At 34.8% G+C, this 19,149-nt stretch overlaps 1 protein-coding gene across 15 annotated transcripts in view; it reads right to left on the bottom strand.

The window, feature by feature from the left end:
* Positions 1-1,804: 1,804 nt before the first annotated feature.
* Positions 1,805-19,149, bottom strand: part of mecom (MDS1 and EVI1 complex locus) — a 205,672-nt gene continuing 188,327 nt past the window's right edge. For 5 of the 15 annotated variants that reach the window (XM_051129242.1, XM_051129237.1, XM_051129239.1 and 2 more), the window contains 9 exons: positions 19,002-19,092; positions 17,157-17,183; positions 13,135-13,301; positions 11,695-11,772; positions 9,636-9,805; positions 8,578-8,722; positions 5,343-5,579; positions 5,081-5,252; positions 1,805-3,745 (listed from right to left, as the gene is read on the bottom strand). In XM_051129242.1, the coding sequence (XP_050985199.1) occupies positions 3,617-3,745; positions 5,081-5,252; positions 5,343-5,579; positions 8,578-8,722; positions 9,636-9,805; positions 11,695-11,772; positions 13,135-13,301; positions 17,157-17,183; positions 19,002-19,092 (1,216 nt within the window). In that variant the 3' untranslated portion in view covers positions 1,805-3,616. The remainder of the gene's footprint in view (positions 3,746-5,080; positions 5,253-5,342; positions 5,580-8,577; positions 8,723-9,635; positions 9,806-11,694; positions 11,773-13,134; positions 13,302-17,156; positions 17,184-19,001; positions 19,093-19,149) is intronic. The other 10 variants (XM_051129247.1, XM_051129246.1, XM_051129236.1 and 7 more) reach the window with 4 other exon arrangements.

Below are 19,149 nucleotides of genomic sequence, written 5' to 3' on the forward strand. Positions count from 1 at the left end.
AAAATTCAGCCTATTTTTAGGATTTTTTGTGACATTATTCAGTAGCCTAATGTATTGCCAAAAAAAAAAAAAAAAAAAAATCTTAGTATTGTAATGTATGTTTAAAATAATATTGGTAACACACTGTCATGGTAGTATTTATTCCACCAGCTAAATTTATTTTATGCTGATTTTAGTGTAAAAAAAAAACAATGTTATGTCTGCACTATATACTTGTAATTATTCAAATAATGTGAATCTGATACATTTTTCATACTTTTCAGAGACAGAAAATGATGGAAAAACACAATTCACCTAAAAAGCCTATTTATAGGATTTTTTTTTTTTTTTTTTTTTTTTTTTTAGTGACATTATTCAGTAGCCTAATGTATTGTAAAAAAAAAACAAACAAACAAAAAAAACCAACTAATAATAATAAACTAAAAATCTCATCACTGTAATGTATTTTTAAAATAATATTTGTAAAATACACAATTATGCTGATTTTAATGTAAAAATAAAAATGTTTTGTCTGCACAACATAATTGTAATTATTAAAATAATGGGAATCTGAGACATTTTTCATAAATTTCAGAGACAGAAAATGAAAAAGCACAATTTACCTACAATCCAGAAAACAAAATACAAAATTATATTTGAGATAATTAAGCCTATTTTTAGAATTTTTGTGACATTATTCAGTAGCCTAATGTGTTGCATAAAATAAATAATAATTAATAAATAAAATAAAAATTCAAAAATACATAAAGAAAACATATCTCATTACTTTAATGTATTTTTATAAAAATGTTTGTAAAATACACTGTCATGGTAGTACTTATGGCACTAACTTTATTTATTATTTATAACTTTATTTAATTTATTTTATGCTGAATTTAATGTAAACCCCCCCCCCTTTTTTTTTCATTTTTCACAACTTTCAGAGACAGAAAATTATGGAAAAAGCACAATTCACCTAAAAATCAAGAATTAAAAAACACAAAATTATATTTGAAAAAAGTAAGCCTATTTTTAGGATTTTTGTGACATCTATATCTGAGATATTTTTCAAAAGTTTCAGAGACAGAAAATTATGGAAAGAGCACAATTCACCTAAAAATCAATAAAAACTATATTATATATAAAAAATTAAGCCTATTTTTAGGATTTTTGTGACATTATTCAGTAGTCTCATATATTGCAAAAACATAATAAAAAAAAATCTCATTACTGTAATCTATTTTTAAAATAATATTGGTAAAATACACTGGTATAGTACCAACAAAATGATTTACTTTATGCTGATTTTAATGCAAAAACACAAACAAACAAAAACATGTCTGCACAGTATTATTGTAATTATTTAAATAATGGGAATCTGAGACAATTTTAAGAATAAAGAAATATTAAGAATTTTAAGAAAAACAAAAATGAAGCCTATTTTTAGATTTTTGTGACATTATTCAGTAGCCTAATGAATAAAAGAAACAAATCTAATTGCTCATCTCATTACTGTAATTTATAATTCAAATAATATTGCTCAAATACATTTTCATTGTAGTATTAAACAATTTAATCTCAATATAAAACATCTTATTAATGTAAGTAAATAACTATTGTGCCATCTTAATATAAATGATTCAACTAATTGAAATTTGAATTATAATTATTAGTTCATACATTATGTGGACTCAGCAATTTTTTTTTTTACATTAGAATCAGCATCATTACATTTAGTACAATAAATACTATATATATATATATATATATATATAATGCATTTGTCCTAAAAGAGACAAAGAGACAAACAGAGACAGAGCCAGTATGAGAGTGCACAGTCTGCCCACATAGGAGTTTTTCTTTTATTTCTCAGTAACTCCTCCCACAGTATTGAATTATAATGCAATACAGTTACATTGTAGAAAGCATTAAAACAGAAGTACCTCAACTCACTGATTACTTTTAAAAATGGGATTATAAACATCGACAAAAAAAACAAACAAAGTGAAATAGGAAAGATCTGGTCCTTCACCTCGTGAGGATAAACAAAATCTGGCATTTCTCCTAGGTTTGGCACAAGAAATCAACATGGACCCAAACGTCACACAAGCTTGCAGACAACCATAGAAAATGTCAGGTACAGCTTGGACCAATCATGCGCTTTATGAAGAAATAATATCAGCTGTTTTTATTCTTCTTTCCTTTTTTTCTCTATTTTCTCAGTTTTTTTTTATATTTTACAGTTGAATCAATAAATTGTCATACAAAAAAACCTAAGTAATATCTATATCATTTACCAGTTTTATTAGAAGTATAAGCTGTGATGGTACGTTTAATACTATCTGGCATTCAGACGTTTCTACAAACCCCAGTAGAGTCTCTTCCCCCAACATTTTCAGTGAGAAATTCTTCATTTCAACACAAGGGGGCACTTGAGAGCAGTGCTATTCAGTAAACAAACTACAGTTTGCAGAGAAATAAATACAACTTTCAAGATACACAGCAATAACATTGACGACATCAACCAAGAAAAAAAGTCAACAAACAACAAGGGGGAAAAATAAAAACAAATTAAACAAGAAACCCATGATTGTCTATAAATGAAAGACACACAAGGACGGTGTAGCTAAAGACTAGCATTCAGGCTATTTAGTGGTATCGTTCGCCAACTAATGGAAAAGGTTACCGTGAAATCGATAAAATGCCCTTTACGCAAGTTCTACAGATTCAGATTCAAACTATTTTTAATTTAGAAAAAAAGATTTTTCTAGCATTTTTACAACCACTGTTCCAACTTAAAAAAAAGAGAAACTAACTAAAAGAGCGTCTGTTTTTCGCACAAACTGGCAGGAAAGTGGGTTGAAGGAAATGCAGTGCTTTAATTGGACAGAACTTTGAAAATAGTCACTGTCTCGCTCCTTACACCTATTTGTTTTTTTTTTTTTACAAGCAGCGTCAGTGAGAGGTCCAAAGGTCACACCTTTTATGTGTATCTGTTTACGTTTTTAAATTCACAAACTCCCGGAGAATATCACTTAGATGAGAAACACTAACCCCACGACCCCTCGCACACGTTTGTAAACTTGTACGCTTCTGTACAAGACCTAAAAGAATGTTTGAAAAACACACATGGTTGTTTTGCGTGTCTGTATTTGCGTTTGTGTGTGTAATTGTAAAGATATTTACAGGCCGGTAGGCGTTTGTGCCTGAATAGTCTGCGATCTCATTTGTATTTGTGGAAGACTCTCGTTTGTTACTCTTAGTAACCGTTTTTAGAGGACAGAACTCACAAACATGACATTGACTTCTCGAAAACTGTTTACCAGCTGCCACTGCTGTGCAAAACATTGGAACTTGACAGAATAAATACAATTATTATTACGTATTACTACTATTGTCATCATCGTCTTCATCATCACCATCACTAATGTCATTCCTGCTAACTGTATTTGATCAGTAAGTTGATCAATCGTTGATGTTTGTGGGACAGTGAGCTGCTATGCACAGGATCTGAGTGTGTGTGTGTGTGGTGGAAGTGAACGAGGATTTGGGCACTTGTGCAGGCGTGAGTGTGGACCAGGGACTCTGGCGGAAGTGTTACACAATGTTAGGTTAGGTCACATGGTACATGGGCGTGTCATACGTGACTGAGAGACTGAATGGCGCTGGGTTCGGCAGCGCGGGCCAAGCTGTGCCACATCGGGGCATTGTGGGTGGACGAATGGAGTGGATCCTTATCGGCTAGAGACAGCATCATAGCGTATGCCTAGAAAAAAAAAAAAGAATGATAAAGAGTTACAAATACACCAAAACTATTTTCATGGAAAATGTATTTTATATATAAAAAAACAATTTGATTCATTTGATCACAAATTTGATACTTATTATTAATTATGTATTATTATAATGTATTTACTAAAACTACTACTACTACTAAAGATAAATAATAATGATTATAATAATAACAACACTAAAATAAAATATTAGTAATTCAATAAGTAATTTATTTCAAGTTTTTTAATACATGGCAAATTTTATACTTATTACTAATTATTAATTAATTATTGTTAATTAATTAGTATTAATAACAACACCCAATGATTGATGGCATTACTATTGTTATTGATAAAAATTAATAATATAATTTTTAAAATGATAAAATTATGTTAATTTTAATATACAAATTGTATTCATGGAAGATTTGATACTTATTATTATTCATTTTTATAAATAAGAATAATTTATTTACTACAAATAAAACTAAATAATACTAATACTAATACTAATTATAATAATAACACTAAAATAAAATATTAGTAGTTCAGTATAAGTAATTTATTTGAAGTTTTTTTTAATATGCATTGCAAATCTGAGACTTATTAATTATTATTATTAATTATTCATGAATAATTAATAAAATAATACAGTCTTGTTAATTTTAATACACAAATTGTATTCATGGAACATTTGATACTTATTATTATTATTATTATTATTATTTTATTTATTTATTTACTACTACTACTACTTAAACTTTTTAATTATAATAATAACACTTAAATAATATATTAGTAATTCAGTAATTTATATTAATTATATTCTTTTTTATATTAATGAAAAAGTTGATACTTATTAATTATTAATAAATAATTAATTACTTATTATTATTATTATTATTATTATTAATAATAATAAGAATCATTTATTTACTACTACTACTACTACTAATAACTAAAATAAAATATTAGTTATTAAGTAAGTAATTTATGTAAAGTTTTAAAATATTCACTTAACTTTTAATATTTTAATAGTAATATTGTTATTAATCTAAATTATGATACAATTAATAAAATAATATTAATTATAATACACAAAATATGGAAATTTTAAAAACTGTTATTATTACTAATAATTTATCTACTAAAATGACTAATTATTGTTATTGTTTTATTATTAATAACACTGAAATAAAATATTAGTACTTAATTTAAACAATTTTTTTCTAAATTTTTATTTTTACTTAAAAAAAAAAACATTTTAAATAACAGTTTTAATTTTGTGCTCTATAAGGTTAGCATTTGACCAGCTGTCATGGTCATACCTGTGACTTGGACTTCCTGTATAGAGGCTGCTTGATGCCTTCTTGCAGGTGGGCGGGGCCAAAACTGGTGACATCACTGTCGCTGAGGTCTCCGTCCTCCATACTAAAGTGACGGATGTGATCCAGCGTGGAGAAACTGCTGTGATCTTCATCGTCCTCATCCTCATTAAACCTGCAAACGACGCAGAGATTATTTTTAAAAGATGAAAATGGATATTAAAAAAAAAAAGATTGGAAAAAAAATTATTTTTTGTGCGTGTACCTTCGTGGCGAGGACTTGCTGTTCATCTCCAGATCATCTGGTCCCTCGAAATCGATGTCATCATTTATGTCATGATCCAGGCTGCTAGGTACGCCGTCCTCGCTGGGTTTCCTAGCACTGTCGCTATGCTCCACCTCCTCTTCCTCTGCTCCGAGCTCCTCCCCTTCTTCTTCGTCCAGGTCACGTGACCCCTGACCAGCCAGGGCTTTGTCGCCATCAAAATGACTGCCGTTCAGCCTACGGAGAACAGAGAGAATCATTTGCGATGACATTATGCAGGAACGAATTTCTGACTGATATGCCGATCCCTAATTACAGAAAGAAAATCATTTAGTGTTCAAACTGAGTTCTGTTTGTCTCGAAAAAATAAACCACCTTAAAAAGCAGAACCACATGCCCACGCTTTCTAAATGAGAGGAAATGCTCAGAGAAAGAAGGCGAGTGTGTGTTGGAGAAAGAGACTGTTTGTCATCAGTTACGAGGGCCCCTGGTTGGCAGAAACGAGCCGCCCATCGGCAGGGCACTTAGACAGCAGGCCTCTACACTTCCTCTCACTTATTTTCAGCTCTCTCTCTCACTCAAACAGCTCACATCTCCTCTTTCCCTAGTTTATTTTCTTCTTTATCTCCAATTCATCTAATAGGCCAAATATTTAGCTGACAGCCCATTTGGTGAGTGGAGAGAAGGAGCTGCCAAAGCAGTCATTTCCCCACAGAGACAGAGGCCAGCTATCCAAACTCACTCTCTCACTCACACACACACACACACACACACACACAAATATGCGCCAGCCACATTAAGGCTGATTCACTCGTTTTGTCCTGATTCTACTATTTCCTTGACTTAAAAATAGCAACTTTCCCCTCTGAACTTTAAAAACAGAGAGGAACAATTACAAATACAGTAAGGATAAGAAAATATAAGTGTGTGTGTACAATTGTGCAACAAAAAGATCAGATCTATCTATCTATCTATCTATCTATCTATCTATCTATCTATCTATCAATTTGTCGATCCATCCACCCATACATCTCCATCCATCTGTCCATCTGTCTAACCATCCATCCATTTATCTATCTGTCCATCTGTCCGACCATCCATTGATCCTTCCATCTGTCCATTCGTCTGTCCATTTGTCTACTGTCCGATCATCCATCTATCCATCCATCTGTCCGACCATCATCTATCTGTCCATCCGTTCATCCATCCATCCATCCGTCTATCTATCTATCTATCTATCTATCTATCTATCTATCTATCTATCTATCTATCTATTCATCCATCTGTCCAACCATCCATCCGTCCAAACATCTATCTGTCCATTCATTCATCCATCCATCTATCCATCCATCTATTTATTCATCCATCTGTCCATCTATCTGTCCGTCTGTCCATTTGTCCATCCATTCATCCGTATGTCTATTCGTCCATCTTTCTGACCATCCATTTATCCATCTGCCTGTCTGTCTGTATGTTTGTCCATTTGTCCACTGTCCAACCATCCATCTGTCCATTCTTTCATCCATCCATTCATCCGTCTATCTATCTATCTATCTATCTATCTATCTGTCCATCTGTCCATCTGTCCAACCATCCATCCATCCATTTATCCATTCGTCTGTCTGTCTGTACGTTTGTCCATTTGTCCACTTGTCCACTGTCCGACCATCCATCTGTCCATTCTTTCATCCATCTGTCCATTCTTTTATCCATCCATTCATCTGTCTATCTATCTATCTATCTATCTACTTGTCCATCTGTCTAACCATTCATCTATCTATCTATCTATCTGTCTGTCTGTCCATTTGTCCAACCATCTATCCATCCATGTTATTATTACATTTAAAAAATCCTCAGGAGTAATCTGAGACAAAGTTGATACTTAAGTGAAACATAACTTGAGAACACCATTATGTCTTTAAGCAATTACATGTTTTTTCTAGGTTTCATCTCTCACCTCCATCTATTTCAGATCCACACCTCCATTCTTCCCTCAGATTAGTGTAACGCCGGAGGGTTAACTGTATAACGCCCTTTCACATCCCTGATAATCCTGAAATCACCTTCCCTCATCACTCCACACCCCGCTAATACCGCAAGAGAGGGAACGAGGGAATGAGAGAGGCAGCGATGGCGTGATGATGAAAACAGATCGCCTAATTAGAGAGAGCTGTGGTAATTTGTGGAGGATAAAGTATCTATCAGGAGCAGTCATTCTGACAGGAAACATTCAACGACCTCTGACCTCCTCTCCCACACCTACTTCCTGTTCACAAACACATGTTGGGACCAGATGTGGGACGCGCGCAAACACACACAGCCGATGTCGTAATGACTCTAGGATCATTTTAATGAAACAATGAAGAAATCAAAAAACAAAAGCCTGTGAGATCTTTATCCGTCACACACACGGATGACCAGGTCAAACATTTTAACCGTCATCCAACCTGATGATCACTGCTGGGAAATGATCAGCGATAATTATCATATGCAGATGGCAAAATTCATGTACGCGCACGCAGCCAAAAGTCAACAGCGTTCTGCACGCGCTCGCAATCGGCCAATCAGTAATCACGTCCTGCTGGAGACCTGCCCTAATCTTTGCTCTTAAAAACCGCAGGCGACAGGCTAATGATTAACAACCGTACAGAATATATGTACGCACACAGATACGTTCACATGTGCCGTTAATACACACTGCGATACCAGTCCGCTCCTTTCATGTGATGCTATTCACTCAGAGGTGAGGGTTAATGAATAAGGCATGAGAAGTGTTGTGCTCAGTAATGTTTGTGTATAATAACCTCCAATCTGCCTCAGGCAACTAGCGCCAACTGATGACTGACAGCCTAATGGACACCCCGTTTGCGTGTGAGTTTGCGTGTGTGTGTGAGCCCACACATGACTGTGTGTAGCTGAAGTTGAGTTTTAATGTGACATTTTCACAAAAGACTAGTTTGTTTAACTTTTGACATTCATTGATTAGAGGAAAAAAAAAACAAATTCATACATTAATAATAAATAAAATATAACATAATAATAATAAAAAAAAATTCAGATTTGACAGGAGGACAGAAAATTAGAAGATGGACTGAGATTGAAGATTTATTTGAATCTGCTTGTATAATCACTAAGACAAGGTTTTCATTACAAATGGCATTTTATCCAATAAAAATGTATTTTGTGTATGAACGGTGTGTTTATTAGTGTAAATGTGGAAGATGATGATATTTACCCTTCCTCGGAGTGTGACGGAGACGTGGCATTCCGTGCCGTGTTACTGATAAAGTTTCGTATTTCGTTAAAATACGAGTCCTCCTTGTCCTCCAAGATGGCACTGCCACTGTCCAGCTCTGAACGGGGCGATGACATTGCCGTGCCTACACATAAAAAACAACACATATTAGTATAATGTATGTGTATAAATGCAAATATTGAATAAATAACCATTATTAGTTGCTGATAAGGTTATTTACAAATGATTATTATTATTTTTTTTTTTTACAATTTACAATTACAATTTTGTATATATACTTATAACATATATTTAGATCAAAATACATACACCTTGCGAAATCTGCAAAATGTTAATTATTTTACCAAAATAAGAGGGATCATACAAAATGCATGTTATTTTTTATTTAGTACTGACCTGAATAAGATATTTCACATAAAAGATGTTTACATATAGTCCACAAAAGAAAACAATAGTTGAATTTATAAAAATTACCCTGTTCAAAAGTTTACATACACTTGATTCTTAATACTGTGTTGTTACCTGAATGATCCACAACTGTTTTTTTTTTTTTTTTTTAGTGATCATGAGTCCCTGTTCAGTTTGTCCTGAACAGTTAAACTGCCTGCTGTTCTTCAGAAAAATTCTTCACGTCCCACAAATTCTTGCTTTTTCAGCAGTTTTGTGAACGGAGTGACTCATATGCAACTATTACATAAGGTTCAAACACTCACTGATGTTTCAGAAGGAAAAACAATGCATTAAGAGCTGGGGGGTGAAAACTTTTGGAATTTGAAGATCAGGGCAAATGTAACTTATTTTGTCTTCTGGGAAACATGCAAGTATATTCTGTTGCTTCTGAAGGGTAGTAATAAATGAAAACATATGATATTTAGGCAAAGTGAGAAAAATATACATATCTTTATTCTGTTCAAAAGTTTTCACGCCTGGCTTTTAATGCATCAGTGAGTGTTTGATGATCCCTCTTATTTTGGTATTTTTCAGATTCTGATATATATATATATTTTTTTTACATGTTATTATATGTGTGAGGATACCTGATAAATTACCGTTCTCATGCTTTTTGAGGTGCCGGTCCAGGTTGGTTTGTTGCCCAAAGCAGCGGTCACAAAGATGGCACTTAAAGGGTTTTTCTTTGTTATGGATGTTACGGATGTGACGCTGAAGATTCGACGAAATACTGAACGAACGATCGCAGTATTTACATCTGCGGACACACAAAGACACATATGAACATAATTAGAAAATACAGTATTTACAATATACAGACACGAGATATCAAACCCTCTCGTGTTATCCGTCTCTCGCACACAGGCAGGGTCCTAAACACATGATTGAGTGGTCATGAACTCTTTGTCTCTAATCTTTGGCCAACTCAGTAACACTCAAACTCTCTCGTCCACATCCTCCCTCTGCTCTGAAATCGACTGCGTGTGCCAAGTCTCTTCACGCAGAATTATCCGTATGATTATGTGATCGTATCTTCCCCTCCACCGTAGAGTTGTGCGCTAAACTGCGTCTCCCAGGAACCTGTTATCTCTCCCTCTCTCTCTCCGTCTCGCCCCCCTCCAAACGCAACAGAAAAAATAGAAATTAAATTGCAGTTAAAGGCTGATCACCGGCTCGTTTAAAGCGCTGCCAGCATGAGGAGATTGAGGCTATCTGGAAAGTAACACAGCCCTGTACAAACCTCCCCTGTGGTCAGACGGACCACAAACGCAGTGTGTGCGCACGCCTGTTTCTGTGCAGTATTTTAAAACTCCCTGAAAGAGTCTGAGCCCCAAACACAGGCCTAATTACCCAGCTGCCTTTGCTGGCCTGCAGCTGTACGGCACTCATCGCCTCCATTATTCATACACACTTCCTTCAGTCTCCCTGTCTGTCTGTCCTCCTCTTTTGTGGACTTCACCTTACTCTTGACAATAACACATACAATGACACTAACTGTGTATATCAAATAAGAAAATTATATTTTCTATTATTCTATTTATTAAAGCCATGTATGAATTTCATCAAGTTACTGTTTTTAAGCATTTTACATTTATTCCAAAACAATAACTCAAGGTGGTAACAATTTAAACAATATATTTTATTTTGTAAACTTATGTTCAGCTATTCTTTTTGAGAATTTTGGGATCAGTAAATATTGGTCACAGGCACAGAGATTTAAGGTCATTGAGTCATTGCTTTTTTTTGTGTGTGTGTGTATTTGTCATCCTTTCCTATCAAAATGCTTGCTACGGATGCAAAAACGCAGAAAATCGAACCTGATCCAAATTTTTTATGACGGACAAAAGTTTCGGAGGCAGTGTGTAAACTTGAGGTCACATAGATTTTTTAACATGCAAAAACTTCAGACGAAAATTTTGGACTGTGAAATGACCTTTACTTTAAATTTACAAGAGGAGGGATTTATTGCATTAACCAATCACAGTCGAACATGACCAGTCATATCCAATCATATCGCGATGTGACTTTCCTCCATTCATTCTTAATTACCCCCAACCAAATTCACTGCATGCTTTAGGGGGTCATGATATTTTAAGATTTTACTTTTATTATATTTTACGTTTTTCCTGTCCTATAAACCACAGTTGTAATTTTCCTAATATTTGCAGGTTTTCAATGACAGGTCATTAGTCTTTCCTTTAGGGTTAAAAATAAGAACAATTAACTTCAAAAGTAAACTCTTTCTTGCTTGCAAAAAAAAGAAAAAGACCCAATATACCTACTTTTGCAATTCATAAGGCAATGTATCAAGTCAAGTCACCTTAGTCTTTTCCTAATTATGTGTTTAAACTGCTTTATCATGGTAACATTCAAGAAAATACTTTGTACAATTTAATTTATGGAAACATTATGGACATGGCTTTATAAAACTGTGGTAGCAGTTAGCAGTACAAACTACTTTTTTGTTAATAATAGTCATCATTTTAAACAATTCTTCTGCAATATAGTTCATCATAGCGTAATGGTTTGTGCATTAATATATAATTCAACTGATGTGCTACATGCTGTTTGCTGAGTATCTGAATAACTGATTACATCATACAGTATATATTAGTGTGTGTGTGTGTGTGTGGGACAGTGTGTCACCTGTAAGGCTGCTCTCCTGTGTGTGTCCGTAGATGTCTTGTAAGGTTGGCTGAGCGTGGGAATATCTTGCCACAGTATCTATAGGGGAAGGAAACAGATCTCCAGGAACAATACTCAGCAATACACGCACACACACTTCCCAAAAACACCCTGCATTCCACACTAAGTGCTGTCATCATTCATTAAACATCAAACAAATGTTTACTTAAACATCTTATTAATGAAACAACAAAAAACAAACAAAAGTTATTATAAATGTTATTTATTATACTTTAGCTCATCTTAATTAAGGGTATCACAATATACCGTTATTACCATTAACTGTAATATTTATAAAATTAGATTTTTTTTAGTTGGTATCACGATAATGGTGTTATCAAAGATTGTTTTAGCCAAGATACACTACCAGTCAAAAGTTTTTGAACAGTAAGATTTGTAATTTTTTTTAAAGAATTCTCTTCTGCTTACTAAGCCTTAATTTATTTGATTCATAATACAGCAAAAGCAGTAATATTGTGAAATATTTTACTATTTAAAATAACTGCTTTCAATCTGAATATAGTTTAAAATCTAATTTAAGGTATTCCTGTGATCAAAACTAAAGTTTCAGCGTCATTACTCCAGTCTTTAGTGTCACATGATCTTTCAGAAATCATTCTAATATGCTGATGTTTTCAAGAAACATTTATTATTATTATTATCAATATTTAAAACAGTTGAGTACATTTTGTTCAGGATTTTTTGATGAATAGAAAGATTCAAAGATCAGCCTTTATCTGAAATAAAAAGCTTTTGTAACATTATACACTATACCATTTAAAAGCTTGGAGTCTTGGAGAGTATAATTTTTGAGGGAAAGAAATTATAGAATGAATACTTTTATTAAGCAAGGATGCTTTAAATTGATCAAAAGTGATGATAAAGACATTTAAAATGTTACAAAAGATTTCTATTTCAGATAAATGCTGTTCTTCTGAAATTTCTACTTACCAAAGAAACCTGAAAAAGTAATAATAATAATAGATGTTTTTTGAGCAGCAAATCAGAATATAGAATTTCTGAAGGATCATGTGCCTGGAGTAATGATGCTAAAAATTAATCTTTGAAATCATAGAGAAAAATTATATTTTAAAATATATTCATATAGAAAACAGTTCTTTTAAACAGTAAAAATATTTCAAAATTTTACTGTTTTTTGCTGTACTTTGGATCAAATAAATACAGGCTTGGTGAGCAGAAAAGACTAAAAAACATTAAAAATCTTACTGTTCAAAAACTTTTGACTGGTAGTGTATATATGAACATTTTTTAAAAATTTGTTAGTTTAATTTATAATTTGTTTAGTTTGTTTGCTCATGGTATTATATGTAATTTAAGTGTTTTTAGTAAGATACAGTCATAATGTGCTAGAAGGAACTGGGTGTTAATCGGCATTTTTACCTGCAGGTGTAGCGCTCTTTGCCTTTGCGTAACAGTGTCTCAGGAAGGGTGGTGGGCGGAGCCCGGAAGTCGAACATGGAGGGAACAGAACGCATGATGTCACCGCCGTCTGGCTTCAAAGAGCCGAAGGATTCCAGCTTTTCGGCCATGTTTTCAATCGCCGACATCTGCGAGAGATAGAGAAAAGTTTTATTACCTCACTGTGAGGTCTTTAAGGACACACATCCCCACTGTGTTACTCGCATTTATTGACGTGGAGTTGCATTGTACCACAGATGTGCGGGGCAAAACGCCGACCGTGAACTTTCACTCTCGGATAACAGTGTGAAATGCTTTCGCCGGTCTGTAATGTCCAATTTTGGCGCACAAACTCAGCTAACAATGCACGTTATAAGATGGACCACACATGTGCACACACACAGAGAGATTCATGCGGATAAGAACCGCTGCCAATTTGCTAATTAAGCCTAACAGTTGCTTTCATCAGAAATGGACACACTCTCAAAGGGGATGGAGATACATGTGTGTGTCAGCCAGAGAATGAGAACAACATAAGGCCCGAGTGTGTGTGTGAGGCGTGCTGAAGAGCAGGAGTGATTCATGTCCTATGTTGGCCATAAAGCATTCAGTGCACAATATGAGCAGACAGCACATTCGTCAATATGAAAGATGTTGACATTACTGATCAAGGCTGAGACAGCAGTAATAATGATATCATAGGAAGGAGAGGGAGGGGACGGAGCTGGGGGAGGGAGGGCTGGGGGGTCCCAGTAGGCGAGCGGTCCTATCAACAGTGAGAGCTTTCAGAAAGCAGAGCGGATTTGCATTATTTCATGTGTGTATTGAATTTTCCCCTTTTCTTATTTCGGGTTTTGGTGACAATCAGTCCTGATTCATAGTGAACGACATACATGACACATACACATTGACTTGCATACATTACACACAGTTTCCTTCTGCAAAAAAAATCAGAGAAGTTCTAAGAAAGAAAGACGTTTCTGTAGACTTTCTGTATCCCAATCCAAAGATCTCAAAATAAACTCATTTCTCAGCAAGTTCCTTTTAGACAAAGTAATCTGTACTGTTATGTATGAAAGAACAAAATATACACAAATGCTTGTTGACATTTAAGTAAACTGAATGTGGATGGCTTAGGTAATCTTTGATGAGAATGATGAGAGTTCACATTGAGATCTTTGAACATATGAGATATTTTGCAGTGAATAAAAATCTAAGAATGACCGAAAGGGGATACTTCTTTAAATTTCTAAGTATTATGTGAAAGGAGAGGACAAAGAAAGGGGCACCGGCTGAGAGAGAGAAAGATCGACACGAGATAATTTAGACATTTGAAGAGGAATGACAGCTGGGAGTTAAAGTTCTCTGTTGGAACGTCAGGCTCACATCCTCTGGGAGGATGTGAAGTGTCAGACCTGTTTGATTAGGGATACCCCAACTCGCTCTCCTGCTCTCCATAAATCACTGAGAGAAGGAGGGAGAGATGGACAGAGAGATAGAAGTGTTTCTAATGAACTACTGTCATATATCTGGATGATGATATGCTGTCTCTACTAATGCTAGCTTAACACGCTAACATGCCCACCTCATTTTTTACTTATCAGCCCTGCGACTAAACCACAACACTCATAAGCCTTGAGAAAACGTGCTTATCTAGTTATCTCATTATCTAAATGAGCACACAAAATACTCCTTCTATATACACAGTCATATGCATTCTTTCATAAAGTAATTATAGATAAAGAAAGAAGTCAAAAGTTTACACACACCTTGCAGAATCTGCAAAATGTTAATTATTTTACCAAAATAAGAGGGATCATACAAAATCCATGTTATTTTTTATTTATTAATAGTTTCATTTATAAAAATGACTCTGTTCAAAAGTTTACATACACTTGATTCTTAATACTGTGTTGTTACCTGAATGACCCACAGCTGTTTTTTTGTTTAGTGACAGTCCCATGTTAGTCCAGAAGAGTTAAACTGCCAGCTGTTCTTCAGAAAAATCATCATATATGATTTGAGGTCCATTTTTTTTCGCACTGAGGACAACTGAGGGACTCATATGTAATTATTACAGAAGGTTTAAACACTCACTCATGCTTCAGAAGGAAACACAATGCATTAAGAGCCAGGGGGTGAAAACTTTTGAAGATGTGTACATTTTTCTTATTTTGCCTAAATAGTGCCTCAGCTCCTCAGTGCGAAAAGATGGACCTCAAGTCATTGTTGGAAAGGGTTCAAATACACAAAAATGCTGAAAAACCAAAGAATTTGTGGGACCTGAAAGATTTCTCTGAAGAACAGCAAGCAGTTTAAGTGTTCAAGACAAACAAGGGACTCATGAACAGCTATCACTAAACAAAAAAACAGCTGTGGATCATTTTAGGTAACAACACAGTATTAAGAATTAAGTATATTTAAACCTTTGAACAGGGTAATTTTTATAAATTCAGCTATCATTTTATCTTGTGGACCATATGTAAATATCTTATTCAGGTCAGTACTAAATAAAAAATTAACATGCATTTTGTATGATCCCTCTTATTTTGGTCAAATAATTAAAATTTCACAGATTCTGGTTTATGTAAACTTTTGACTTTGACAGATTTAAATCGTTTGAACATTTGCTGCCATCTCTTCAATATATCCACTGTTTCATCTGCAGACCAAATGGAGACTTTTGCTCACGTTTCCTGCTTCTATGAATTTTCTCCAGAGAAAAATACCTCAGTAATTTCATGTGACTTCAATATCTCTCAAGCCGTCGTCAAAGTGCGCAATTAAAAGTCAGTTTTAACGAAGACCAAATGATTTGTACGATGCTATCAAAATTACTTTTATAGCTCTATGACCTTACTGCATGACTCATTTGTCTATTTCCATTTCTCCCAAGGAATTTTAGGAGAAACATCTGAGAAACGAAGTTACATGAAACATAACTCATTAAGTCTTCCGAGCTATAAAAGCACAATAAAACATCCCTCCGGGCCAGAGGTTTTGTCCACAAAGTATGTCTAGGTCAAAAATACACACATGCATGCATATTTTATAGCCATTTTGATTGGTACTTGAAGTCTAAACATATTACCATAGATTGGTATCTCTATGATTGCTGTAACAACTAAGTCCAAAGAAATCTGCGATCGGCAACGATTGGACTTCCTGGATCGCTAAGTAGCCTTCACCGTCTCTGTGGTAGGGCAGCTGTTGAGTTGCCCATTCTCAGTAGTGTGTGTCTGAGAGGGCCTTCATTAGCAAGAGCTTTTTCAATTGTTGATCTTATCAGGGTACCAGATGTCTTGGGTTTGGAAAACCCCGTTGTGCTATCACACACACACACACTCAGAGAGGGTCCCAGAGAGACTGTTACCCCTCCAGTGATGCGATGCCGTACGGGAGTGTCGCCACCCCAAATCAGAGCCGTGGTCTGTTACTCTCTCTGTGTAAATAATCACATTCACTCACATTTGCGGCATTATCAGGGGTAGCCATCAGAAATAACAACTGTTCTGTCTGGTTAACACACACACTGGCATACAAGAGTGGAGACATGCGTGCACCAAATGACACATGAACACAGCAGATTCATTCACACCAGCCCAGTCAAAAGACATTCCTTCAGTGTTCAACTGCAGAGTTTACTCTGAAAGCTAGTTGTGTGTTTATATATTATTTAAAAAATCAAATGCGCTGTTTTACGGTACTAAAATGCAAAAAAATAATCAATCAGTTGACATGCACTGAATAGATCAGATGGTTTACTGACTAAACATAAATATTCCCTGAATAGAAAATGACTCTGGACCAGTTTTTGGTGCAATTTGGTCCATGCATTTGTTTGTTTGAGCCATGCATTACATCTAGCATGTCATGCTAGTGGTGAACTGCATTGTGGGTACATGTGTATTGCAAAGTTAGGTGTATGTATGAGTTGCATGAAATTATTAAGCGTGTGTTTGTGTGGTGAAAGCACATGAATGACTCGGTTTGAAGTAACTTACCCATGTTCTCTGATCAGGCATGCGAAACTGGGGGCGGGACAGAAGGGAAACAGCAAATCAAAATCAAGAATCAGACTGATTGTGTGTGATTATGCAATGTGATGTTTAGTAAAGGTTAACATCCCACACTGATTGACTGAATTTATTTATATTTTGTATTATATATTTTTATTTATCTCATTTTATTTTGTATTATTTTATTTTCAGTATTATTATTTTTTTTTAATTTTATGCAGTAGTTATCTAATTCTTTGAGCTAATATTTTTCAGGGGTACTGGGAGAAAAAAAAACATTATAGAATTTTTTAATGATTATTTATTATTTATTTATCAATTGTTATACAGATTTTTTTTTTTTTAAATGAAATAAATATAACTAAATTAAATTAACTTTATTTTTCCCCCCCAATAATCCATTTGATCTCCCAATGTACGAATTGTTCCCAAAATAGAACACGTACGGTCTGCAAGATGTCTGTTAAAGATCACTTGATCTGGAAAGCATCTGCTATGTAAAACATCTGACAGAAGTCTTTAAGTTTAAGTTTTACATACATTCTAAACCACAAACATCTTAAAGACATCTAATAGATGTCTATTTGACATCTGATAGGAGACGTTCTATAGACATACTGCAAACTCTCTAAAAAAGACGTCCGTCAAATAGACATCTCCATGATGTACATGTGCTATTAGGGTCTCTACTACTTAGCACCGCACCAATACAGTTTAGAACTGCATTTCCCATAATACATGTGTGTTGTCAATAGCATCCCTGGTGCTGATTAGAGAGTCCAGTGAGCATAGTGCAGCAAAGTGGATGCTGATAGGTCACCTCGTTAGGCAGTGTGTCAGGGACATGTGGATATTATCTTGCGCAGACACAAAGCATACACAGGGAATAAATCAGGCCAATGAAACAGCCCATAAAACACTGTCCTGAAACAGCCAATAAAACACTACACCAGTGAGCCTCTATGACTGTGTTTTAGGGTCTATATGTGTACCAGACATAATGTGTGTGTGGGTTTATATGAGAACTATGTATTATGTTCTGATAGCGAACACACAATGACATAAAGCAGACAGGTTACTTAATACACACTAATGAGACACACAAAACCACACACTTACACTCTGACAAAACCACTCATTCCAGATGCACGAATCACATAAATCACACAGATTTACTATAAATACACACACACACATTTATACATAGTCTCCTTCCAGGAATATGGGTCAGTTTAACTGGGTATCATATTGTGACATCATAATCAAAGACACCCACACAGAGACATGTCACAAAACTCCCACCCTGTCTGAATCTCACATCTGGACCTGATCACTCGGTAAAAGAACCACATGGAGGAACATAGGGAGTAGCTATGCTAATGCTAAAACACTGGGGCTCCGTAAAGCTACTGCCAACATACTGGAGCTATTACGTCAACACTAGCGTCATGAGGAGTTATTTTGTCAATAGTAGAAATTGCATTCAATGGGACAAGTGATGTTATGTCAGCATTTAAAACTGCTTTGAATTTGTTTAATGTGCTGAACTTATTTTAAAGCAGCTGTAAGCAGTTTCCGCACTATTAGTGGCAAAATTAGTTTATTGCAAAAATAATGTTTGACAGTTCCAAACACCACCTTTCTCTACCACTGGTGGGAACTACAAAACTGTGTTGATGTAACTGATGAGAAATCTTTCAAACTGGTGCCATTTGAGTCTGGAACAGCTTGCATTAGAAAGAGGCAACTAATGATTTGTGCAGGACTGTGGGGATGAGGTGATAAAATAAAATGGAGTTAGCAGTGGGAAAATAAACCGACAAATCTTACCTGTGGGTGGAAGAGGAATCCAGGAGCCGGCCTCATATACTTGTCCTTGAGGACCTCGAAAGGATCGTTCATCTTTCTTTTCTCAACCCTGCTGATGTTAAACTTCTATCAGTTCTCATGGTGAGTTCAACCAAACTAAGTCAATTCC

Source organism: Labeo rohita, chromosome 15, assembly GCF_022985175.1.
Source record: "Labeo rohita strain BAU-BD-2019 chromosome 15, IGBB_LRoh.1.0, whole genome shotgun sequence".
Classification (NCBI taxonomy): domain Eukaryota; kingdom Metazoa; phylum Chordata; class Actinopteri; order Cypriniformes; family Cyprinidae; genus Labeo; species Labeo rohita.